Source organism: Sorex fumeus, unplaced genomic scaffold (genome assembly GCF_029834395.1).
Source record: "Sorex fumeus unplaced genomic scaffold, SorFum_2.1 ptg000035l, whole genome shotgun sequence".
Classification (NCBI taxonomy): Eukaryota; Metazoa; Chordata; class Mammalia; order Eulipotyphla; family Soricidae; genus Sorex; species Sorex fumeus.
In genome coordinates this window covers 8,890,584-8,916,580 of record NW_026606092.1, presented here as the reverse complement: position 1 = coordinate 8,916,580, position 25,997 = coordinate 8,890,584, and the positions used below count along the sequence as shown (strand labels likewise).

At 41.5% G+C, this 25,997-nt stretch overlaps 1 protein-coding gene across 1 annotated transcript in view; it reads right to left on the bottom strand.

Annotated features, from left to right (window-relative positions):
* RAB8B (RAB8B, member RAS oncogene family) overlaps positions 1 to 25,997 on the bottom strand; it is a 76,122-nt gene that overhangs the window by 1,602 nt on the left and 48,523 nt on the right. Inside the window, exons 2-7 of the mRNA XM_056117647.1 lie at positions 15,313 to 15,373; positions 11,631 to 11,691; positions 6,678 to 6,755; positions 5,635 to 5,724; positions 2,961 to 3,026; positions 80 to 130 (exon numbers count right to left, since the gene is read on the bottom strand). Of these exons, the coding sequence (XP_055973622.1) occupies positions 80 to 130; positions 2,961 to 3,026; positions 5,635 to 5,724; positions 6,678 to 6,755; positions 11,631 to 11,691; positions 15,313 to 15,373 (407 nt within the window). The remainder of the gene's footprint in view (positions 1 to 79; positions 131 to 2,960; positions 3,027 to 5,634; positions 5,725 to 6,677; positions 6,756 to 11,630; positions 11,692 to 15,312; positions 15,374 to 25,997) is intronic.

Sequence of the window (25,997 nt, the reverse complement as noted above, 5' to 3'; positions counted from 1 at the left end):
CTGTCAGTTCCATCTTTTTCAAAGAGCATATAAAAACAAGTTTTAAAACATAGCAAAAAAGAAAATTTGTGATACAAACCATTTTTCTGTTGAGTTTTGTCATTATATCTCGTGCAAGTGTAAAAAATGCCTAAAGTGAAACAAAAACTTGAGTTATATACTTATATGTAAAAGTGGAAACAGAATTTTTGGTTTTAGATTTTTTGTTTCGATTTGTAAGCTGGGAGGGCTCAGCTTACTCCTGGCTCTGCACTTAGGAATCACTCCTGGCAGTGCTTGGGGGACCACATGGAATGCCAGGGATCAAACCAGGGTTAGCAGCATGGAAGGTAAGCACCCTACTATCACTCCAGCCCCAGAAATACAGACTACTTTTTATAAATAATGATAAAACAGAAATATAGTTCCTCAAATATAGTTTTTCAAAAATAGTTCTTTAAATATTGAGGAATGTAGAGTTGTAATGATAGTAGACACATGAATTTTGTATCATCAATTATAAACCGTTTTCAATGTTACTCACTCATTAATTACATTCTGAACATAATAAGAGGCAGAAATTCCTGACATGACATTTGTTAAGTTAGGGGTATTTCCCCAGTATACCAAGAACAGTTCAGAAGGCAGGAACTTCGTTGAAGCACTGTTTCCCAAAGAGCTGGGCACAGAGCCCAGTCTAGACGTTGCCTCTCTCCAATGAGTGAATATATAATTAGGTATTGTTCAAGAGCTCCAAAATCTGTCTTCACAAACTCTACCTTTCATTCCCACTCTCCTTCCTTTCAAATTGCTTTCCCTCTTACACTGGCGAGTAATGTGAAGATCCTGCATCTCCGCACAGATACTAACCATCCCCCACCCCCGGTGCGGGAATCAGCTCAAATGGAACCAAGACAAATCTGATTCATTTCAGACTTCCTATCCCTCATCCCCTGACCCAAACTACACATTTTTCAAATCTATCATTGACTTGTTTCTACAGAATCAAGACTCCTAAAGCTCCTTTGGTTTTCTCTCTCACTCTGGTCCAACCACTTTGTTTCCAGGCTAGAAGCCTCCCAAAGTACTTACAACAGGTCAAAAAGAAACAATATGCTAACAATATCACACACTGTCATAATCATACTATCCTGGGCCATCTGCGAATCTAAGTTTTTAAAGAAACCCATTCCAGTCTGTATGATGCTAACCACATATCAAATGAAGTGCTGGGGAAATTTTTGCACAATCTCTATCTGGTCAGCACATAGTATCACCCAGTGATAGAGATCCATATCTACACTCAATAGTCTATGCTGTGATCAGAACACAGATATAAGAGACCTAAGCTAAGCAAGCCAGTTTTTTTTTTTTAATTGAATCATCTTGACACACAGAATTACAAAGCTGTTAATGGTTGGGTCACAGTCATACAATGTTCCAACACCCATCCGTTCACCAGTGCACATTTCCCATCACCAATGTCCCGTTTCCCTCTCTCCCTCTCTCTCTCACCCCTTCCTCCCTCCCTCCCCCCACTCTCTCTTTCCTCTCCCTTCCCCTTCTCTCTCTGCCTCCCCCCCCACCCCCCCTGCTTTCTCCCCCTCCCTCCCTTTCTCTGTGGGTCATCTCAATAAACAAGTATTCCATCTGTCTCCACTACTGAAGTAGAGGCTCCTTTCTTTCATGGAAGTAAAGCCTTCTGTGGCAAACATCTGGGCTTGTGTATGCAAATCAAGAGAGATTGCCTATTTCCTAATATCTGTTAGCCAACCTAAAAAAAATGAGTGTTATTTAAAATAAACAACAACAAAAAAATTCTGGTCAGTGTCCACGAGCAATCTCACCTAGATTTTTAGCTTTGATGTTAATAGTGAACAATGTAGTATAGTAACCAAAGAAATCAAATGTTCATAAAACCATTAGTATTACTGTTCAGTATATTGAGGTACAAATGTACTAACATATTACATATATTATTTTTATAAGCAGCTTTAAAATTTTTTTTGGTTTAGTTTTTGGTTTGGGGGCCACACCCTGCTGTCCTCAGTGCTGATTTCTGGTTCTGTGCTCAGGGATTGGGCAAGTGCCTTACCAGGTGCACTAACTCTTCAACTCCTTTTAAAAAATGTTTTTAAGATAGAAAATACTGGGCCAGGAGATAATTCACCTGAGAGAGCGCATGCTAGCATGCATGAGGTACTGGACTCCCTGGCATCATGTGGTCACCACACACTGCATGGGTACAGCCCTGCTAGCTCTGTACCCCAACCCTCACTCAAAGCATTTACTGGGTATGACTCCTATTTTAAAAAAAAAAAAAATATATATATATATATATATATACACACACACACACACATATATATATCAAAAATTCTGCCTTGATGAAGAGAAAATTCTATTCTTAGAAGACTTTAGATGATTTGATTGTTGTCAACAGTGATTAAAAAGTTTACACTCTCTGATGAAGATACTTTTTTTCCCTATTAAATGTTATTGTGCTACCGTGTGTCATGAATAAATCTAACTCCAAATAAATTCACTAAAGGACTCTGCTCAATCAGCTACTCTTCTCCAGAGAGCACAGGCATGAAAGTAATTAAGATTCTCCTGCTCCAGGCTACTCACCAGAGGGTGGCACACATAATGAGATGGGAACAGCAAAAGGACACTGTACCTGGCTGGCAAGAGGAGAACTCCCAGCTTCCCCCACGAAAAAAGTCAAAACTGTACTCCAGTTGTTATTTGTAATTCTTGTGTTCACTGAATCTTAATTGAGTGATCTAATTAATACATGCTGTGAGGTGTGCTAGAGTTAGAAATTCAACAGTGCAAAAACCAGAGCTCTAAAGTTCACAAAATGAAGTTGCAATTACATGTGACATCCTTTAAATCAAAAAGGAGATTCTGAGAGAGACCTGAACACAGACCCGCAAATAGTGGTGCTCATACAACAAGGAATCAAATAATGTTCTTACCTCTTCTACATTCGTACTCGATTTTGCACTTGTCTCCAAGAATTTAATCCCATAGTCAATTGCTAACTGAAAGACAACATTTACATTCAGTGAATTGGGGTTGCTTTAACATGTACTGAGGCTTTTCAAAGTCCCAAAGGTAGAATATTTACTTTAGAACTACTATGGGTTTCCTCTCTTTGCTTTCTTCTATTGTACTTGAAATTTCAGTTTCTGATTTAATCATCATAAGTAAAATAGCAAAGCTTCAATTCAAATAAAATTTAAATATTTGCCTTTTCCCTGTATTTTAAGTTCTCTGAAATTCTTACAAGAAAAGCTATCAAGCTGACACTCATTCCTACCACTAATTTGTAATTCATTCATTACTCCCAACCTTCATCTGGTTCCCAGGTAAAGTTCAACATTTATTATTCTGATTTTGAAGCACCTTTAATACATTGGTATGTGGTATTACAAAAGCTTAAAATACTAGGGACTCATTGTTCTAGTTTCTACTGATTGGGGAAAAAATGCTAATTCTTCCATATTTCAGTTAGTCCCAAAGAGTTCTCAGTCATTTATAATACCAAGATCAGGTGAATGCTTAGATTTTTCTTTTTCCCCTGGTGGGATGGGAGGGAGTCTGCAGCCAGATTCAAACACAAAATAGATTTTTGTAGGGGCTGGTTAGATGGCTCCCTGGCTAAAGTGCCTGCTCGAAAGTGTGAGGTCACGCTCCCATCCTCCAGAGGCGATTGGACAGTCAGGTTTGGGCCCTCAGTGACAAGACACACAGGGCCTCAACAGATGGGGGTGGAGCCAGCCCTTTCCTCCCCACCCCAACGAGACCCCAAGTCGGGGCCCACGAACAGCCTCTCTGGCTCCTGATCAAGCTGCTTAATGGCCATGATCCAGGAAACTCAGGAACAAATCTCGGAACCAAGCAGATTTTGGAAGAAATCCCTCCAGATTTAATTGTTAAAACTTCGGAATTTCAAAATCGTGCAGCCACTACTGCAGACACACGACGTCATATATTATTCATAACCAACAATAGAAAACATTGTCTACTGTTGCCTTTTCAGAAGATCTGAGTGTTGGGGTAAAATCTCAAATAATAATGGTAGGTGTGGTGTCAAAATATTGAATGTAATCCACGTAGAGAGAGAGTAAAGTGAAAATCATCTGCCCCACAGGTAGGGGGAAGGTTGGGGGAATACTGGGGTTTTGGGGGGTGGAGAATGGGCACTGGTGAAGGTACAGGTGTTTCAACGTATGACCGAGACTTAAACCCGCAAGCTTTGTAACTGCTCTCACTGTGATTCAATAAATAAAATTATTAAAAATGAAAAAAAAAAGTAACGTGTTCATGCCCAATTCAATCAGCCTAATCAATGGCTGAATAAATAGCAGTACTCCTACATTTTTTTAAAAAAAAGTGTGTGGTCACAAGTTCAAAGGCAGGTGCAGCCACAATGAGCGCACCATCCTGGCAGCTCTGCAGTCTGAGATCGCTGGCATAGCAAATCATCTGCAGTGACACCACAGCCAGGTGTGTGTAAGCAACACACTCCTGCAGAGCATTGAGGCTGGAGGGGGACTAAAGGAGGAGTGTGAGCACTGTGGCATGGAAAGTAAAGCAGAATGTGAGAGAGAATCACGGGGTAAGAGTGGACCCACAGGGAGCACATGAGTGAGCACTGCAACTAGTGAGTGGGACCTCTGGGGAACACCACGGCCAACAGTGCAAGCCCACAACTAAGCATGAGCATTATCCCTTGTCATCACAATACTTCCAACACAGGAAGGGAAAGAAAGGAGGGAAACTTTCAATTTGGTGGTAGGGGAAGGTGGAGTGGAGGCAGGCTAGACATATCACTAGGGAGAAAATATTCAAGAAGCCAAATCGCATGACTTTAAAAATTGAAGCCTCTAGATCACTTAGAAAGTGTCACAGACATGGGACTAGAAAGATGGTACAATGGGTTAGGAGCTGGCTTACACGTGGTCAACTGGGTTTGATTCTTGGCACCTATATGGTCCCCTGAGCCCACCAGAAATAATTTCTGAGCACAGAGCCAGGAGTTAACCCCTTAGCACTGTTGGGTGTGGCCTCCAAACAAAAACAAGCAAAAAGAAAAAAAAATTACAGACATAAATATGACTGTAAAATAAACATTTATTTTATAGGACACAACATACATGAAGAAATGTCTATAAATAACATTCCACAGCTTGATGAGTTACAAGAAGTTTATCCATAATATCCTACATCTAGTATGCAGCAAAATCTTTAGGAAAAAATTATGAAAATGCTTACTGCTGAAACTTCCCCTACACCATTTCCTTCTTTCCCAGAGAGAATTAATTAAACTTTTCAAAACTGGGCATTTTCACATGGATATGAAAGAAGTAGCCTGAATCTAAAGCTGCAAGAATCTTTAAAAAGCAGCGATTTGTTTCTCTCTGAAAACAGCAAATTCTTTAAGAATGAGTCATGATCACAAAGTATATGGAGTTGAATCCTGAATACTAATTCACATCACTCAAGTACAGATTACAGCTCTTTGTTGGCTTGGAAAGATTAAAATAAAGATATTTGGAAATCTTAGACCAAAAATTAAATTACACTAAGAAAATAAATGCTTCATGTAAAGGGATTCCAAACATTACACATTCGATTCAAATTTACCTTCTCCCCTCTTTCTTTGGACACTTGTCTTTTGTCATTCATATCGCATTTGTTACCCAGGATCATTCTTTCAACATCTGATGAGGCATGCTGTAGGGAGAAAAATGCCATAAAGAGAGTCTGAAAAGACAGAGTTATTCAATAAACAAATCCTAACTTGTCAGAAACTGAGCCATGGATTATTTACTGGCCTGAAAAGCTTTCAGTTAACATAAGACCTGATGAAAAATTGAAAAGATGGGAGGAGGGGGAAGTTATAGCCTAAGAATATGTAAAACTTCTTCCTAAAAATGGCTTGTAGAGTCATCCTTATGTCTTGCTTTGCAGATAAAGAAAGAAAAACAGAATGATCTAGTGACAGTTTCCCAGTATTAGTTTGGGTGAAAGAAGAAAACAATTTGGTTACTGAAGGAGTCAATGTTGAAGGTATTCTGGATTCATAACTACCTAACAAACAAATCCAAGTAGATGAATATATATATATATATAATATACAATGTATATATATATATACACACATATGAATATATATATGTATATAAAATTATTCCAGAGTCAGATTTCAACCTGAAATATCTGAGGGGGAAAAAAAAAGAACATCTTATTGTCAATCAATCTGGAATTAAACTGGGAAGTATCCTAACAGAATAAAGCTACTCTTGCTAGTCAGGATGCCTAAAGGAACACACAGGCAGTGGGGATCTGATGCCGAATGCTAGTGCTCATCTCTTACAGAGTCTGAACTCACAAAGAAATCCAGTCTGTCTGCCTTCAGTTTCCCTATGTATATGAAAATGGGGGCGCGGAGTAAACTATTTCTAAGATCTGGTCCAATGCTACAATTCCTTAAAACTGCTGCTGTCTGCTCTTGCCCCCCGCCCCCGAGGTACCCCTCAGAGAGGGGTCTGCCCTGCCCTTGCAGCTCTGTTGCCTCTGTCAGAGACAGGAGCCAGTTCCAAGCCCCCAGAGGTTCCAACCAGAAGAGCATTCCAATATCTTTGCACTGATGAGCTCCACAATCTCCTTTCTCCACCCAAACGTACCTCTTCAATGTTTCTGATCCAGTTTTTAATGTTGTCAAATGATTTTTCATTTGTGATGTCATAGACCAGCATAATTCCCTGTAAAAGAAAAAAGAACTTGATATACCTAAAATTACAAAGTTAATGTGCCCTGCTCCAGAAATATTTGGTTGCTCTCTCTCTCTCTTTTTTTAATCTGAGTAAAGGCGATTTACAATAAATTTTAAATGAAGAGAGAAGCAAAAGGAAGTAAATTTTCCCAATATCTTACCATGTAAATAAATACTCTGGTAAAATTTTTACTGCTGATCTTTAATGAATCAGTGATTAAGGTAAAGGTGATACCCTCTATGTGAACTCACAGATAAAAACTGTATCAATTACATCTTTCAGTTAATGTAAGACCTGGTTGAAAAACTGAAAAAATAGGAGGAGGGGGAAGCTACAGCCTAAGAATATGTACAAAATGGCTTCTTCCTAAAAATGGCTTCTATAGTTATCCTTAAGTCTTGCTTTGCAGATAAAGGAGGAGAAATAGAATTAATCTAGTGACAGTTTCCCAATAGTTTGGATGAAAGAAGAAAACAATTTGGTTACTGCAGGAGTCTATGTTAGAAGGCATTCTGGATTCATAACTACTTAACTAATCCAAGTATATATATGTATATATATATGTATATATATGTATGTATGTTCAAAATGATTTCAGAGTCAGTTAAAACAGAGATAACACTAACAGAGATAATAATTACTTCTGCTGTATACTTACTTATTCCAAATAGAAACAGTCTCCTTATTCTTCGAGTTACACTATAATCACAGTTTTAAAACTATTGCTTTTTTATTTGGACTAATTCAAATGTCACTAAATATATCAGACACTTAAAATACAATGCCTTTGCTCTAGAGTTTTGATGAAAGGCACATCATCTTTTTTTTTTTAAATTTTAAATCCCATGTCTAGTTGACCTTCTGCTTGCTGGTCCACCAACCAGACTGAGGCTTGACTTTGGCTGGTATCACTGGGTCTCTTTCTGCACAGGAGTCAGAGTCTCTCCCTACGGGGTGGGTCCCAGCAGCCTCCACCTCCGACCTGGTCCATCTTAAGGGCCCACACCACAGCTCCTGCCTGACCTTCCACTAGCTGTTTCACCATCCCAGGTCAGGCACAGAAATCAGCAATCTCCAGCATAATCCCTCAGTATCTTACAAAGACCCACTGCCCCTGCCCCCAGCACAAGAAAAACACTAGAAAATGAATGGGGAAAGCACATAGAAGTCCAGCAAGCTCAGTGACAGAAAGCAGTATCACCAAAGACAAACTACACCAGTAAATCTTTAGATAGTCTCTTATGGGACACTGTGATGAGGATGTTTAATGAGTTCAAAAAAACAACAGCACAGGTAGTCAGCAAAGCACAAGAAAGTATGAGAGTCAGAATGAAAAAAAAACTACTACAGAAAGAAATGAAGAATATGGTAGGTGGTATTGAAAAAAAAAAAGTCAATAGATGTAATGAACAGCAGAATAACAGGGGCTGAACAAAAGACTGAAGAGCTCTAAGATGAGGAGGAAGAAACCAAAAAAAAAAAAAAAAAGTAGAAGGTAGAAACTAGCCTGAAAAGAAATGAACAGCAACCAGAGAACTAGGGAACGAGTTCAAGAGAACCAACCCTGTGATGCTAGGGACTGAGTATATTATGGCTTTTATGCTCAATCCCCTGATGCAAAGCAAGTACACTAGCCCTTTGAGCTGTCTTCCTGGGCTCTAAAGTGGAATCTGATCACTGATTCAAAGTCTTTAGCCACCTGCTATGGTAAAATTGGTCAAATAACTGTCTTAGGTTTACTACCCTTTTGGCCATCTAAACAAGCTTGACCATGCCATCACATGCCAATCAAGTGGCCCTCTGGCTGATTACTTTAGAAAGAGAAATGGCTATCAGTGGCCTCAGCCTGAGTTCTATGGTGTTCTATCAGAGGCCTCAAGCCTGAGCTCTGCGGTGTTCCCCAGGGATTTCCTGGAAACATTATTTTATCCCTCTTAGTCTCTTATCTCCATACAGGGGACACTGTATCCTCTACAATGGATTCTTTTGAAGATCTACTAAGATACAACAGACTTAACCTAGAACCCAGGAAACAGCTTGGACTCAATAAACAGAAGCTATTATTAATTTATATCTTAGTCCAATAACAGAAACCCTGGACTATTTCCTATATTTGTAAACTGACATTTGAAATCCACTAGACATAGAAACTCAAGCTTACCAATGAAAGCATATTCTCTTTCTAGATATAGATACACATGTAGAGATATAATAGATGCATATATGATAATAAGAGTTCCCTTAGCATTCATAAGATGGTCTATGGTAAATGAGAATGCCATATTCTATGGTCTATGGTAAATGATGAGAATGTCTTTATTCCCCTAAATTGACCATTTGATGGTCAATTAGGGTTTTACTATGACTAACAACGCTGAACAGTTTGAAGCAGATCCAAGGATACTGCCACAGAGGCAGCTTCCAGTACAATGCTATCAATATGCTGGGTGCATTGTACACCTCATCCAGCTGAACTGACCCTGACAATACCACCACTTGGGGAAAAGGACGACAAGATAGCCCCATATCCCACTGAAACTCAAGATGACTTGAGGGATCCAGGGGAGGAAGATTTCCTGAACACTTATTTAAGGTTGTTTCTTGATCTAAACTTTTCCACTCATTCACCTTTTTTAGGAAGTTTTTATTGAGCATCTACTATGTGCCAAGCATGAACATGAAAAGATACTAAACCCCTACCTTCAAAGTGAAAAAGACAAAACTAGCTTCGAAAAGAAATAGCTTTTAATTATTTTAGTACTATGTGGGGGGAAAAAAAAAAGATTAGGCAATGGATACATGGAAAAGACAGATAATACCAACCTCTGTATTAAATAACACATTTCAGTGACCTCTTTCCTCATACCATGAACTAAAGCAAAACATCCAAGTGAAACATTAGCTCCCTATCTGTTTCTGCTCCCACTCTCTAGTGAAAACAAGTGTGCACATGGTATCAAGATGTCTCTCTTCTAATTAAGAGAAAGGCTTAAGATGCTGCACATAAAATTTACCCATAAACCATTTAAAATTATTTCTATTAAGAGGTTCTTTAGGGGGAATAGACAGACAGGACAGGGGCTAACATACTAATCTTTCATGTAGTCAGCTCCGGTTCTACCCCTGACACTGCAAGGTCCTCCAGTTCTTCTGGGAGTGACCAGCAAGGAAAAGTCAGAAATAGCCCCAGAGCACTGCCAGTATTCCCTCCCTACCCAAAGAAGATGTTCTTGTTTATCTCTAAAAATCCTTCCAGAGGGAAACAAACAACTACTTCCTGGCACCCAGGTGCCACCCTTTGATTCCAATCTAAGCAAAATAATAAACAACTGACATCTGTTCTTAAAATGATGACGCTTCCATCTTTGAAATGTTATAGGGTGGATGTGCAGAAAAAAGTGCAGAGAACACACATATATAAATGCTCAGTGATGTAGAGCGTCAGAGATAGGCTTTAAAATTGGAACGTCATCCAATGCACTACCATGGAAGAATGTGGCACTTGGAAAGTTGTGGCAGAGTAAAGAGTTCACAGTAAAAGAAAATTTGTGAAAATTGTTCTATCTCACAATGGGGCCATTAAAATCACTGTCTTAGTGTTTACTGAAAAATAAATAAATAAATAAATAAAAATAAAAAGGAAACCGAGTCCTCTGTGGAAATGTGTTACTGGACGTCAGGTAATAGAGCCCAAGTGTAGGTGGAGAGGGAAGAGACCGTAGCTGAGAAGCAGGAGATTCAGGGCACACCTTCCCAAAGGTGAGGGGACTGCCAGCCACCACTCCCTGGAGCATAAACATCTTTGGTGGCCAGAGAAGGGAGACAGAAGATGAGGGTGGCTCCAAGGTGATGCCCAGGGGGGCCAGGAGCCACTCCAGGTGATTCTATAGAGCCTCCAGAATGACAACTGGTGAAGTTGGGGCAGGGGGTTAAGAGAAGTGTAGTACCAGGGTTTAGACTAGGAGCAGGTAATGCCTAACTTCTGAATCAACTTCCTGGATCATCTTCTAAGCAACAAATTGCATATGACAGCAGTTCCTAGATTAGAGCTCATCTCAATTACTCAAACTTCCAAGATACTGTGAGCAACTGGGCTTCAAGAAAATTCAAAGCACCAAACTGTATGGGGGTTAGGTCTGAAAGGCCTAATCTGGGCCTTGCTGCTCCCGGCAGGGTTCAGAACGGCTGTGCTGCTAAGCTGCCTGATTTAACACTGCCATCTCAGCATTAGAAGGGACACACTAACAGCCAACAAGCCACCTACATGGGTTGCAGAAATGAAGCATCTTTTATTGGAAAATGGCCAAGGGGTAAACCTATGATAACAAGTATAAACTGGGATGTGGCTAAGTAGGACTTGGTAGTCCAGATCCACCTGACTGGGAGACTCCAGGAGTCATAGATAATCAGTTATTTCTTGGCCTGCTGGCAGAGCACTGGTGGCAGAGAGTCTGGAGAGATAAGCTCTAAATAGCAGATGCCACTGATCTGGTAAGAGACCAGAGAGACAATGACACAAGGGTGCAAGAAATTCATACCGACTCTCAGAGCTTGTGTGGCTGGCTAAGATGTGCCAAAAGTATGAATGAAAGGAAAAATCACCCCAAAATATGTATTATTTATTTGGAATGTAGAGAGGACTTCTAAAATATCCACAATTACATGATTAATATGATGAACACCAGTGGTAAAGTATAGTTACAAAACACAAAACATTGTTAAGCCTTCTAAATGCTGTTTTCACATCAAGAATCCACTTTCTTCTGTTGTACTAGACTCCAGCTTAAATCCTGTAGCCTTGAAAAGGGAATATTCAAGTTTTTCTTTCAACAGCAGGATTACAAAACCCTGAAACACACTCACCATGGCTCCTCTATAGTATGCCGTTGTGATGGTTCGAAATCTTTCCTGACCCGCTGTGTCCCTAAAATATGAAACAAAGAAGAGTGGTTTGGCAAAAGTCATCATCTGCGTTAGAGAAGAGTCCCTGGTTGGTAGCTCTGTTAACAAATGCAGAGGTTTCAGCGGGGAGGGGCGGGAAAGACAAAGGGTCCAGCTGGCATCTAGGAGCAGGAGGCGGTGTTAACCAGGGCAGCCTGTTGGAGTTCAACAGGACTGGGTAAAGAACTCGGGAACTTACTGATAAAAACAGCAACAGGAAAATGCATGGATCCTGTTAGGAACTGGCATGCTATGCTAATCAAGCAAGCAGGAAAAAGAAATAGTCCTATATTCTGGAACTCCTAGAGATGGTTATAATCCTTTTTATAAATGCCTAATAATGAAGGCATTTTGCTCTCTTTACTGGAAGTCTGACTTGGCACAAAGCACGCAATAGGTCCAGGGTGACTGCTGTGTGAATTCTGCTCAACAGAGCATGCTAAAACGGAACTCCTCAAGAACTTTCTCAGCAATGGAGTCTGTGATTAAATAAGAACCTGGAGTTGAAAACATGATTTTTGGCAATATTTCCAGATATTTTAAAATATGAACAACTCAAAATCACATAAACTTTCATCCATTCTTGCCTTATAGCATGCAATTTAAATACAATCTTAAAAATGCAAACGTTTCTAATTACATTTATTGAAAAAAACCCTAGAAAGGAAGTCAATTTTCCTTTAAGGGGGGTGGGGGGAATTGGTATTTCTAGATTTGCCGCTTAGAGCCAAAAAACTAAGTTACTGCCTCTGGTACATGAGGACAACTAAATTGTACTATTTAATTGTAGGAATGAAAGAGGCATTTGTAGAAATATACTGGAAATCTAAGGCATACCAACCCCAAAAGATGAAGGTCTAAGGGAATTAGAGGAAATTAAAAACATTAACAAGCCCCTAAGCTATTGGGTTATACCTGACAAGACTTGTTCATGTACTGCCCCTCACAACCCTATGTGGTGCGTATGACCATCAGCCTCCTCTGCAGAAGAGGAAACAGGTTGGGGTGACTGTCATGTCATGTCATTTCTGCCGCTGAACAGCTAACTCCCTGCAATGAGACTCAAACTTCTGTCTCAGCTGCTGAGTGCAGGGTGAGGCCTCATCCACACTCTTAAACAGTTGTTCTCTCACTGATCAGGGTTGGGTACACAAAGCTTTTGTGTGGCATAATTCATGGGGAGAACTGGGCCAAGCCTGCCTGAGCAGACTACCCAAATTTTCTTGATTCTAACACCCTACAGGCTCACTCTCAAAACAACGTGGCTTTGATCTGTAGATATCAACTGGTTGGCAGAATCCTCAGGTGCCAAACACCCAGCTAGAAAGGGTTGAGGTAACTTGGGAGTGAGCGGGCGGGAAACTGGGGACATTAGTGGCAGGAAATGTGCACTGATGAAGGGATGGGTGTTGGAACACCGTATGCCCGAAACTCAATCATGAATAGCTTTGTAACTGTGTCTCTCATAGTGATTCACTTAAAAAAAAACAAAAGTCATACTCAGATTCTGACTGGGCAGGGTCAGTGTTCCTAACCTCCTTGCTGGGAAAGAGTCAAATGTATTGGATTGAGAAACAGCTTTGTTTGTGAAGAGGAGAGACCGCAGTGTGCGCACGCGCACACGCACACACATACAAATACACAGGTTCGCCATGAAGGCTAAATGCTGACCTGTTTGCTGCTGAGAGCACTGAAAAACAGTGTCAGGCCATATTATATGGACTCATTAGCTGCTCACCAACAAGCTTTGAAAAACACTCCTTACTGATATGAAGAGAATGAATCAGCAGAATGTGTCTTTGTTTGCCCTCTTTAAAAATAATTTTAACATCTAAATTATTTAGCTTCTTAATATGTGAAATAAATAGGTCAAAGAGGCCCCCAGGGTAGCTATGTTTTCCAACAAAGGAAAAAACATGGAGATGGTGCAAAGTTCCAGGAGGTGTGGGTAGTCATTCCACACATGCAAGACCTCCAGTGGGATTTAACTAATCTAAATTCCATTTTCCTTTGAAAAAGAATAGTGCATTTCAGTATAATGTTCTAGATCTTTTGGGGATTCTGAGAGTCAGAGAAGCCAAAGGAAAACCTGGTCATACAGCCCTATGGGAGGCCCTGACTGAAAGAAAGTTAAGTTCACTATACAGGTGACTGAAAAAAAAAATCTAAGAATTTCTAGAATTTCAAGGCAAAAATATTCAACTAGGCAATCTGGAGAACCATATGTATCCACTGTAGCACTATAGCACTGTCCTCCCATCGCTCATCGATTTGCTCAAGCAGGCACCAGTAATGCCTCCATCGTGAGACTTGTTGTTACTGTTTTTAGTATACTGAATACGGCACGGGGAGCTTGCCAGGCTCTGCCGTGTGGGCAGGATACTCTCGGTAGTTTGCCGGGCTCTCCGAGATGGATGGAGGAATTGAACCCGGGTCGGCCGCATGCAAGGAAAACACCCTACCTGCTGTGCTATCGCTCCAGCCCATGTATCCACTGTAGCTAGAACAATTATTTTTTTACTGGATTCATTTTTGGAATTTAGCAGAGTTGTGTCTTTGTCTGGAGTACTACAACAATAAGATCTTTGAGAGGAGCACTACAATATGAGATGAAAATGACAACTTTCCCCTACTACCTTCCCCATTACTCACCAATCTAATGTTCTCCATTTTTAATTTAATAAAAGATAACTATGCAAATAATGATAGATATCACTGCTGGATGGAAACACTGTTACATCAGCAACCAGCCAAATAAGCAAAGAAGAATTCATAAGAGAAGCACCTGATCCCAAGTCCTCAATTTGGAAGCAGTCATATCTTCGGCAAAGGAGAAAATTTTCCCTTACCCTTCTTGGTTCTTATAGGTGGTCCAGTCACTAAGTTCACACAAGGTATATTAACAGGAGCAAAAAAGACAACTTATTTTTATGTAAGGAGCCAATGAATATGGGACTATAAAATGAAGAAAGCAATAAGCTTAGATACCTTTTGCTTGTCTTTGTTTTGTTTGGTTTTGGAGTCCCAAAGTTTTTGGTGTTCAGGACCTATTCCTGGCTTTGGGATCACTACTAGAAGGGCTCAGGGGGACACATGGGATGCCAAGTATGGTACCCAGATCAGCGCATGCAAAGCAAGTGTCCTACCCACTGTTCTTTCACTCCAGTCCCAAGCTGAAACATCGTTAACTCAAAGAAACAATACATTGTGACACACTGACAATGCAATGAAACTTCAGGTTTGGACACAAATTTGGTGAAGAATAAATAGAGTCTATTAAGCAGGCAAACTCAGCCCTGGCTTTTCAGACTGTACCATCTGAGCATTACCATCGTCTGGGGCAGGCAGGACCCTTTCCCACAGGATATTTAGCTTCTGCTCCCAGAGGGGTTCGGTGTCATTCTCACACCAGCAGCTTCTCAGGTCACTTCACTTCAAATTAACCACTATGACACTCCAATAAGTAAGTGGTGTTTTAGCTCCCCAGGATTCTAACTTGTCAAGATTCACATTTTAATCCCCACTTTCAATTATAATTGAAGCAGAAGCTGTGTGTGTGTGTGTCTGTATACATACATATATATATATAATATTTTAAACTTACCATATCTGAAGCTTTATTTTCTTCCCATCCAGTTCTATCGTTCTGATTTTAAAATCAATTCCTGTCCAAAAAAAAAAAAAGGACATATTAAATTTCTTCAAATTAATCCAAGTCTTATTAGACAAAGGACAAAGATTTCCATTGGGGAACCCCCCCCACCCCCAACGCACTGGAAAATGTGAGCCTAGAGAGGGTGTGAATGGTTATGTTTCCTTTGAATAGGGCTGGAGAAAAGAATGCTAATTACCCTGCACAGAATTCCCACACATGTTAAAAGCAACCTGATTCCATGCCTCCTTATTTTGACATAAATGGATCACATCCCTCCAAGTTCCATCAGTTAGCTAGACTGAGGATGACATGTTCTCTACTTTCCGCAATGCAGGTAAACAATGCTTCCTAACTCTCAGGCCACACCCTCCCAGGACTTCAGTATAAAGCCCTCCTCTATCTCCCTTCCAACTCTTTCTTTAGACTCTACTGGCTCCAGAAAAGAGGGCAGGGATGGGAAATTCCGCATAATAATAAAGTTAGCAAGTCTTTTATGTACCTTTTAATAAATGTACCTTGCACCTTAATTGTTTGGCTATGCAGCTGAAATACCCAGTGCTAAACCAGGTTTAAGTCCTGGCTGCACTTAGGAATTACCTGGAAAACTTGAAGACACAGTTGTCACTACAGTTCTCTTCCCAAAATTCTTAGATTCTGAATTACACTGATGAACAGTGGATGACAGAGAGCGTTCACCAGGCTGGAATATGTACTCTGCACATAGGAAGCCCAGCTCGACTCTAGCACTGTCTGATCCCCAAGCACCACCAGGAGCAACTCCTGAGCACTGAGGGAGGAGAAAAGCCCCCTGAGTACCACTCGGTGTGACCCCCCGAGAAACAAAAACAAAATGTCATGGGAACTAGTCATTCCACCACTACCTTCCCAATGTAGGTATTCTAACCTGCAGGAGTGCCCACACAGTCTGATATTACGGGGAAATCTTTTGGGGTTCTGGCACTTAAAAAGTCCACTCCTCCCCTTCACCTTCTTCCCCCAAATCCGGTAGCTGGAAGTAGTCATTTAAACTACAAAGACAGCAGTGAAGCATTCTGAAGCCCCATGAGGGAATACACAGAGCTGTGATCTGCTAACTCCTCTTCTGCTTCATGGCTTTGTTTTAGCTGTTCCTACTTCCTTTACGTTCTCTGTAAAACCACCTGCGAGTGGCTTCTCAAGCGACTTCAAGAAAGCAGGCAAATAATGTATCCTCGAAGCAGGCTTAAATATTAACTGCTGGTATGTGGGGGAGGGCGAAGAGGGAGTCTTCAATGGCTATGTCACAATCATTTCCACACAGTGGAAAACACTGAAACCACTCAAAAAGGCTGCTTACCAGCTTCAGCCTTCTAGAAACCAAGCATAAACCAAACGTATTTCCCTTCCCTCTACATGACACTTTCTCCCAAGGGACCTTTGTAGGTGCTCCTGTGAATCCTCAGCTAGAAGGCGGTCACAGCTAAGCTGAGGCTGCAGGTCAATCATTCTTCCTCCTCCCTAACAACCTTGTATTTGTTCATAAATATAAGTGGACATCCAATACCCAGGGCTCACATTTCCTCCACTAAGGCACCTCAGTATTGTAGGATTGGAGGTGGCAGAAGCAAAACTTAGTGACACAGCATTAATACTGTCAGCATAACACAATTTATTGCCGCTATCAATCATTTAAGACTCAACAGACATGAATTCTAAGTGTGACTTGTCATTTTATATCATCTCCAATCCTGGGTTGCAATGACTCTCTAGGGCCCTCCACCAGCGTTAATCTCTTTCTGGTCCTGGCATCAAGAATTTCACCCAATACCTGGCAGGCACTTGTAAAATGTTTACCATTAGTTACATTCCCCCCCACACACACACACACATTTACAACTTTGGGGTACAGAGTTTCATATTTGCCGAAGGTAAAAATTATGGAGCTCTGTTTCACAACAGTATGAATTCACTGAATAAGCAACACAGAGAAAGTGTTAAGATGGTCTTATGTGTTAGGTGGTTTTGACCAAAAGGAAAAAAGCAAGGATTAAGACCTCAAGTGGTAGCCTAGCATGTGTACAAGGCCTCGTGCTGTTCAACCCTGGGCACTACCCCCTTCAAGAAGCAGCCTCAGGAATTTCCCTTCTGCCTGCCCGCCCCCCCCCCCCCAGTACTTCTGGGTATGGCTCCTAAACCGCCACCACCACCACCACCATCATCATCATCATCATCATCATCGTCTTGAGTTTCACAACTACAACTCTATTTGGCAATTAACTTTTGAAAATGAGAGTGAACTTTTGAAAGTGGGAAGTGGAATGACCAATGACCAATATTACACTGTTTAGATCATTCACATCTTAAGTGGGGGAGCATCCCCAGCAGTGCTTAAGGGTTGGTAACTGGATTCAACACTTACACAGTATGAACTGCAGCCCTCTGAAGCATACCCCCAACCCCCCCCAACCCCCGTTCCTTCACATCTTAAATGAGTGATGCACTATATATACTGAAATGACTGTTCAAATGAGACTTTTTTCTTTTATGAAGATGTACCTCTGGATCTTTCAAGGTTATTTTTGCCTACCATTGGGAGTTAACTTATCCGCTATTATTCAACAAAGTCATTTGGAGACTCCCTTCAAGTCCATTACTCATTCTTCATCCTTTAACTCATTCAGGAATTTTGCACTGCCCTTGTCTTGGGTCTTAAACTTGTCAGGAGAGGCACCTTTCTATAACTGGCGAGGGCTCAAGCATTCTCTGTGATACTGAACCATTTTCTCCCAGTTTATAAAAGTTGTGGACTGTGGTATTTCACTTTTGTTTATACTGCTATCAAGAGTCAGTTGCTAGAAAAATCTATAAAGCACAGTCAAATTAGCACAACTTGAATTTTACTAAATATGGCAAATACTGTTTACTTTATCACTGAACAGCATTCGGCCGGGAAGTCATTAACTTGGAGGAGGCTGCTTAACTGCTTTGAGCCTCTGTATCTTCTGATACAGAGGGGACCTCATCTGATAAATGAGACGACAAGTCTGAGTGTGTTGTTTCGGGAATTCCAGAACAACAAATGTCAGGCACTGCACATTCAGATTCAATTAGGCCCCAGATTGCTTGCCTCATGTGGCAGCAGTTTCCCAGAGCCCAGAGCCACCATCTCTTCCTGGGTCAATTCTGTTTGCTCCTGAGATAAAGACTTTCTGCACCTCACTGGCCCACAAGCCCTGAATCCAATCTCCCTTGTCTGGTCACACAGTGTGTCTTGCCCACCACATGCCCTGTTTAGGACAAGGTAAACCCCAGAACCCCTCTCCAATCCCCCTGCTTTTTTCTCCAACACCCCTTTTCTGTACCTTCTCCCCTCAGGAAATACATGATCAGTTTATGGTGTAGGGGTTTCTGAGAATGTCGCCCACCCATGCAGTTTCTCCACTCAGCCCTGACCAGCCCACCCTCAGGGTTGGCCTGTGCACTTCAAGTCAATCCTGTGCTACTGAATTTATTAACTACTTGCTCTGAACCAGGGTGTCTCCACCTTTTTCCATCTGTGATGCCCTTCCAAACATCCTGCAGACCTCCTGTCTTACCAGTTAGCCCCCTCATCTCATGCTATGCCCCCCCACACACAAATTAAAACACTTTTCAACAATAAGCCCCCACGAATAGCTAAAGCAATTCTTGGGAAAAAGAAAATGGGAGGAATCAACCTCCCGAACTTCAAACTGTAATAGAGCAGTAATAATAATTAAAACAGCCTGGTACTGGAACAAAGGCAGAGTTGCGGACCAATGGAACAGGGTTGAATACACTGACATCTCCCCTCAATCATATGATCATCTAATCTTTGATAAAGGTGCAAGAAATGTGAAGTGGAGTAAGGAAAGCCTCTTTAACAAATGGTGCTGGCAAAACTAGACGGCTACATGCAAAAAAATGGGCTCAGAACTCTGCCTAACACCATGTACAAAAGTAAGATCAAAATGGATTAAAGACCTCAACATCAGACCAGACACCATAAGGTACATTGAAGACACAGTTGGCAAAACCCTCCATGACATTGAGGCTAATGGTATTTTCAAAGATGCCACGCCACTGGCCGAGCAAGTGAAAACAGAGATAGACAAATGGGACTATCTTAAACTAAGAAGCTTCTGCATCTCCAAAGAAACAGTGACCAAAATACAAAGACAGTCTTCAGAATGGGAAAGGATATTTGCCAAATACACATCTGACAAGGGGTTGATATCAAGGATATATAAAGTACTGGTTGAACTCCACAAGAAGAAAACATCTAACCCTATAAAAAAAAATGGGGCAATAAAATGAACATAAACTTTCTCAAAGAAGAAATCCGAATGGCAAAAAAGCACATGAGAAAATGCTCTACATCATCAGGGAGATGGAGATCAAAGCCACAATGAGAGACCACCTCATACCTCAGAGACTGACCCACATCCAAAAGAACAAAAGCAACTGATGCTGGCGTGGATGTGGCGAGAAAGGGACATTCCTTGACTGTTGGTGGGAATGCTGACTAGTTCAGCCCTTTGGGAAAACAGTATGGACCAGTCTCAAGAAATTAGAAATTGAGCTCCAATTTGATCCAGCAATACCACTCCTGGGAATATATCCCAGAGAGGCAAAAATGTATAGTCGAAGTGACATCTGCACTTGTTTGTTCATTGCAGCACTCTTTACAATAGCCAGAATCTGGAAAAAACCTGAGTGCCTGAGAACAGATGACTGGTTAAAGAAACTTTGGCACATCTACTCAATGGAGTACTATGTAGCTGTTAGAAAAGACGAAGTCATAAATTTTACATACAAGTGGTACCACATGGAAAGTATCATGCTAAGCGAAATGAGTCAGAAAGAGAGGGATAGACATAGAAAGATTGCATTCATCTGGGGGACATAAAGTAACAAAATAGGAGATTAATACCCAAGAATAGCTAAGATCAGTACCAGGAGGATTATTGCATGGCTTAGAGGCCAGCCGGGCACTCTAGGGGAAAGGGCAGCTCAGACAGAGAAGGGAGCACCAAATAAAGGGTGTTGGGAGGATCCTCCCAGGAGGGGAGATACAGGTTGAAAGCAGACTATGGACTGAACATGATTGCCACTCAATACCTCTTTTGTAGACCACAACACCAAAAAGGAGAGAGAGAACAAAAGGGAATGCCCTGCCACAGAGGCAGGGTGGGATGGGGGGGATGGATGTGGGAGGGATACTGGGATCCATGGTGGTGGAAAATGGGCACTGGTGGAGGGATGGGTACTTGATCATTGTATAATCGAAACCCAAGCACAAAAATTTGTAAATCTACAACTGTACCTCATGGTGTTTCACTAATAAAAATTGAAAAAAAAAAACACTTTTTACCAGTGTCCCCTTTGGAAAACCCTGGGGGCTTTTAGGGGTGGGTCACATGGACCCCAGGGAAGAAACGCTGCTGTAAACCACTTTCGAGGTTTGTTCCTATCTGTGCTAGCTCGGTTATAAGCAGAGACCACAGACATTAAAGGAAAGGATCGAATCTTACCAAACAAGTAAAAGTTAAAATCCACCAAGTGCGGCAAGAATTGAGAAATCTGGGGAGTTCTACATTGTCTGCCGAAAGCAAAAGTAAGACTGCTGAGAAACCCAATTAGAGTGAGAAAATAAAAATTTTACTTTAGAATCAGCTTTGATGAGATGAATAACAGGCACAACAAATTATCATTCACTTTCAAATGTAAAGGAGGGCTCAGTGACTAAGAGAGTCAGCCTTGCAAGCGCATGGTCATGAGTTCAAGCCTCCAGACAGCAACGTACAAAGAGCAGGATCCGGGGCACTCTGCCAACAGCACCAGCACGGCAGAGAATTACTGGCCACTCAGCAGCCACAACAGAAGGGCATAAATTCTGGCAAACACTGCAGCTAAGAAAGAGGTGAGAGTGCCAGTACCAGCAAGTGTGACCTCAGGGGAGCGTATGTGTGAACACTGGGCAGCCCCCCATGAGCAACAGAGCCAGGAGTGTGGGCACCTCCCATCTCCATCACTCCAAGAACAGTAACAAAAAGGGCTGGGAACAAAAACAATCCAATTTCAAGAGAAGTTAACTTCCTACGGCTGCTTTGAGAATAAAAAGAAAACCCAGCCACAAAATACCAATGGAATTTTACCAATTAGGATGCTTTCTGCTACAAATAACAGAAACTGCAAATCAAACTAGCTGAAGGTAATTTGTTGACTCATAACAAGCTCAGTGGTGAGTTCCGGCTCATTTCTCTGCACCTCCTCTTGGCTCTGTCCCCCTGGGAATATCAGTTTCATCCTCTGACTGATAGCTGTTCCTGACACTAGAGCAACAGAAGAGAAGAAAGAGGTCATTTTCCCGTGCCTCTCTATTGAAAAGGAAAAAATATTTCCTCAAAGCCTCCGGTGATCATTCCATCACCTCCTATTTCTATATTATAAAGAGAATGTCAGGTTTGGGACTAAGGCTGAATTCCTAAACCCATCACTATCACAGGCAGTTACCAAGATTTTTTTCATCTAGGGGCCAGAGAGAGACAGCACAGCAGGTTAAGATACTTATCTTGCACACAGCTGACCCAGATTCCCCCTAACCCCACCAGAAATGATCCCTGAGTGCAGAGCAAGGAGTAAGCTCTGAGTACCACCAGGTGTGGCCTTCCCCCCACCCCTGCCCCCCACCCCAATTTTTTTCTTTAAATTAAGGTCTATCCTGGATCTGGTCATTCTCTCAATCACAGAGCAACCATATGAGAATGCAAGAAAGGAAACAGAACCAATCATATCTGTTGGACAATACTAATAACACTCAAATCTGTTGAGTTTCATATACACAGCTCTCTGAAATGCATAATTCATAACAGCTATTACTACCACACTGGAATGAATGTGAGTGTACATTTAAGACAACAATTGTTGCCTTTCAATTTGGGGCCACAAACACTGGGCTTCTGGGGATCACTCCTGGCTGTACACAGGGAATAGGAGTGTGACCGGGCCTCCTGCAGGTACAGCATGCATTATTCTAGTTCTGTGAACTAGCTCCTAGACCCTAGAGGGCTTTTGTTGGAGGTAACTCTATTTGATGTTCAGGCACAAACCAGAAAATATGGGGGGAAAGGACAATGAGCAACAACTGCCAACAACCACATCTCTGCTGAACTGTGATCTATACTACCTCACCTATGAGCTCACAGTTTGTGCTGGAGTCTCGGATGAATAGAGGCTGCGAGAGAAGAGGGGTCGCGTGCAGCCAATAGTCAGGGTCACAACTCATCCAGTTAGAAAGAGAAAACTTAAAGGCTTCATAATGCTTTGAAAGGACATTTCACTTGGGGTCCAAATGCCCTTCAGATTTTAAATTATTTTTTTGAAAAGCATCAACAATTCTTCGGGAGTACAATACAACTGACCTGCACTGGAGTCAGTGAGACAGTACAGCAAGAAGGGAGCTTGCCTTGCAGAGGCCAATCTGAGCTTGGCCCGCCCCCCACACCCCGGATGATCCCCCTAAGCTTGCCAAGAGTGCTCCCTGAGCAAACAGCTAGGAGTACGCCCCAAGACAAAAACAATCAAAAAGATCTGCACTGCTCCAACTCACAGCAATTCCTGGGCCATTGGGCCACTGCCAATACAGCCCACATTTAGAAGACAAGCCTTCAATGGTGCTGCCATGCTATCAACTATGACACAAAATTAAGTGTTTGAGAGCTTCTGGCTGTGACAGTTTTCTCATCTATACAAATCTCAGTAATATGTCAGTGAAGGTAAGATGCCTATATTGTAAGGGGCTCAAAATCATTTTATTTTTGAATTTAATTAACATATACACTCCTATGTGATCTACCTCTTATGCTGGACAATCACTTATACTGATACACATCATTTTATACTAAGGACATAGGTAACAAGTCTGAAGAGTAAGAGAGACCTAGAATGTACTTTAGACACTGTTCAGTCTAGTGGCCCCTTTGTGCCTAAAGAAAATGAAAGCTAAGGGAAGGCCAGCACTCACTCATTTAAAAAAATAATTCACAATGGGTTTAAAATCAAATGCTGGCATTTAAAGATTCAGCCTCTGCAAAAGGACATGTACAAGAATGTCCATACTTCCCTAGGAAAACAGCAGCAATGTGGAAAATCCCACCAACAGAAAAATACCTATATACACAAGGGAGTAGCCAGGAGCAGGGACGAAGAGCCACTAGGACAAGAATGGGCGAATCTCAGACAATATGAGGAAAGAGAAACTTGCAGGAAAATACAAGCTAACTATTTCTGTAACATTTTTTAATACAGAAATTAATAGTATGTGCCAGTGTATGTACAATGCAAGCATGTGTATATCCATGTGTCATTAAAATATGCAAAGCTAAAACAGTTTTTTAAAAAATAAAATAAAATATGCAAAACTACATAGGAATGGTTTCCAGCAAATTCTGGGCAGCTGTTATCCCTGGAGAAAGACGGAAGAGGAGGAATTAGAAATGGATTGACTGGAACCTCTACTTCATTTCTACTTGATTATTGATAATGAATTTCTTCTAAAACTGAGTGATGGTACATGGATGTGGGAGAGCTCTGAGGACATATGTTGTCCTCTGAGGCCTAGAGTTTAAAAGGCAATGGTTAGGTCTCTGGAGATATGTCATATGGAGGCATTCATTCATTAATGATACCTAAAAAAATAAAAACCAAATCAAAGTTTAGAGATGAAGATGATGTCACCTAGGGTATCACCAGGCATCAAATATTCAGTCTGGGAAAAACAGGCTGAAATTTAGACACACCTCCCTCGTTCAGATGCACAGAACCTGGAGTCCTTCGTGAACCCCAGGACAACCTTGAAATCATCAGATTGAAAAAGGGGTAAGGGGGCAGCTTGGACATGGGGTAGAAAAAGAGTGCTGGTCACTCAGATTTCAAACAGGAAATTCCAGCACATTTTTTTCCCACTCTGGAGGAAAAGGCTCCAGAATCTGGGCCCAGGACACGGGGAGAATATACATTAAGTCTCTCTGGGAGTAGTATTTTGTGAGAGAACCAAAGTAGTTCTGATTTTCCATGGAGACTGGAGCGATAGTCCACCAGGTAGGACAGCCAACCGAGTTCAATTCCCAGCATTCCATACGGTCCCCCGAGCCCACCAGGAGTGATCCCAGAGAACAGAGGCAGGAGTAAGCTTTGAACATTGCCAGAAGTAAGCCCTGAGCATAGCATCATAGTCTTACCTCTGCTGAGAAGGCAGAGCAGTTCTTGAGCCCTCTGCATTCTTGTACACACAATCCATCCACAGAGCACAAGAGCTGGCCAAGCCCTAACAGTGGGATCTAAAAGAGTCCTTGCCCAAAGCACAGCGTGGCTTTTCAGCAATTTCTTAGAAACCAGTGGCAGAAGGAGTGGCAGTGGGTAGAGGGAGGGTTAGGCCAGCAGAATAGGGGAAAGAAAATGCTGAACTTAGCCCACACCCACTATTGGCAGCCCTAATAGGAAAATAGAACTTTGGATTGAGCAGTATCAGACCACCACTCATAACACAAACTAGAGACAATTTTCCATGGAGAAGAAAAAAAAAAGATTGATGAGATTCTTTGACCTGGAAGTCAAACTACTCAGGCTAAAGATATTAATAACAAACGTAACGTTTTCTGTTTGAAGAGAATAGCGGGGTGTTGAATTTTGAGCGGGTGAGAGGACACCACTGCTGAAGTGTGGGAATGAGGACAAAACAGGACTTGACTTTTCCTGGCCTTCAGAGCTAACCCTTGGGGGGCCAGTCAGCTGCCTTGACCTTCAGTTTGAACTGTGACCTGAAGAATTTTTGCCCTGTGGGTGAAAGTGCTTTTACAATTTAAAAGGGGGGAGGGGGGAGACTTTGTTTCCGAGACAGCATCTGTGATCCCAGGCTATCCAAATATGAATTGAAACACGCACACACACTCTCTCTCTCTCTCACACACACACACACACACACACACACACACACACACAAACGAAAACTAGTAGATACCTTCAAATGCGGTTTTCAGTAGCTAGTGCCTACTAACACTTTGAATTGCACTGCAGTCACAAGAAAGAAGAGGGAGAAGAGGGTGTGTGTCAAAGAATCAGATTTCTGGGCCTTTAAGCTTTCAATGAATGACAACAGGGTAAAATTCAAATGCTCTTTTTTTTTCTTTCTCACAGTGACACACATCAGTGAAGAAAAACAGGAATTATCTATCACCTTTGACCTACTTGAAGAAGCAGAAGTTAAAACTGCTTTTACAATTTAAAAGGGGGAAAAGGGGGACTATTTTCAAAGTACAGTTGGAAGCCACATCTGTGATCCCAGGCTATCTGAATATGGGTTATGTGGATGATCTATTTACATCTCAGAGACAGTCCACAAATAGAAAACAAAAAGTTTCCCAAATAGTGAAATCCACTTCAAAGAAATGCTCAAGATTTTTATTATTAATGATGAAGACAGACAGGGATACTAAGAATTTTGAAACTTTCAATAGTCACATCTTTTTGCTTAGGCTTTTTGTGTGCCTGTGATTAATTTATTAATTTAGTTAGTTCTTGAGCCACACCCAACTGTGCTCAGAGCTAACTTCTGGCTTTCTGCTGGGGAACCATAT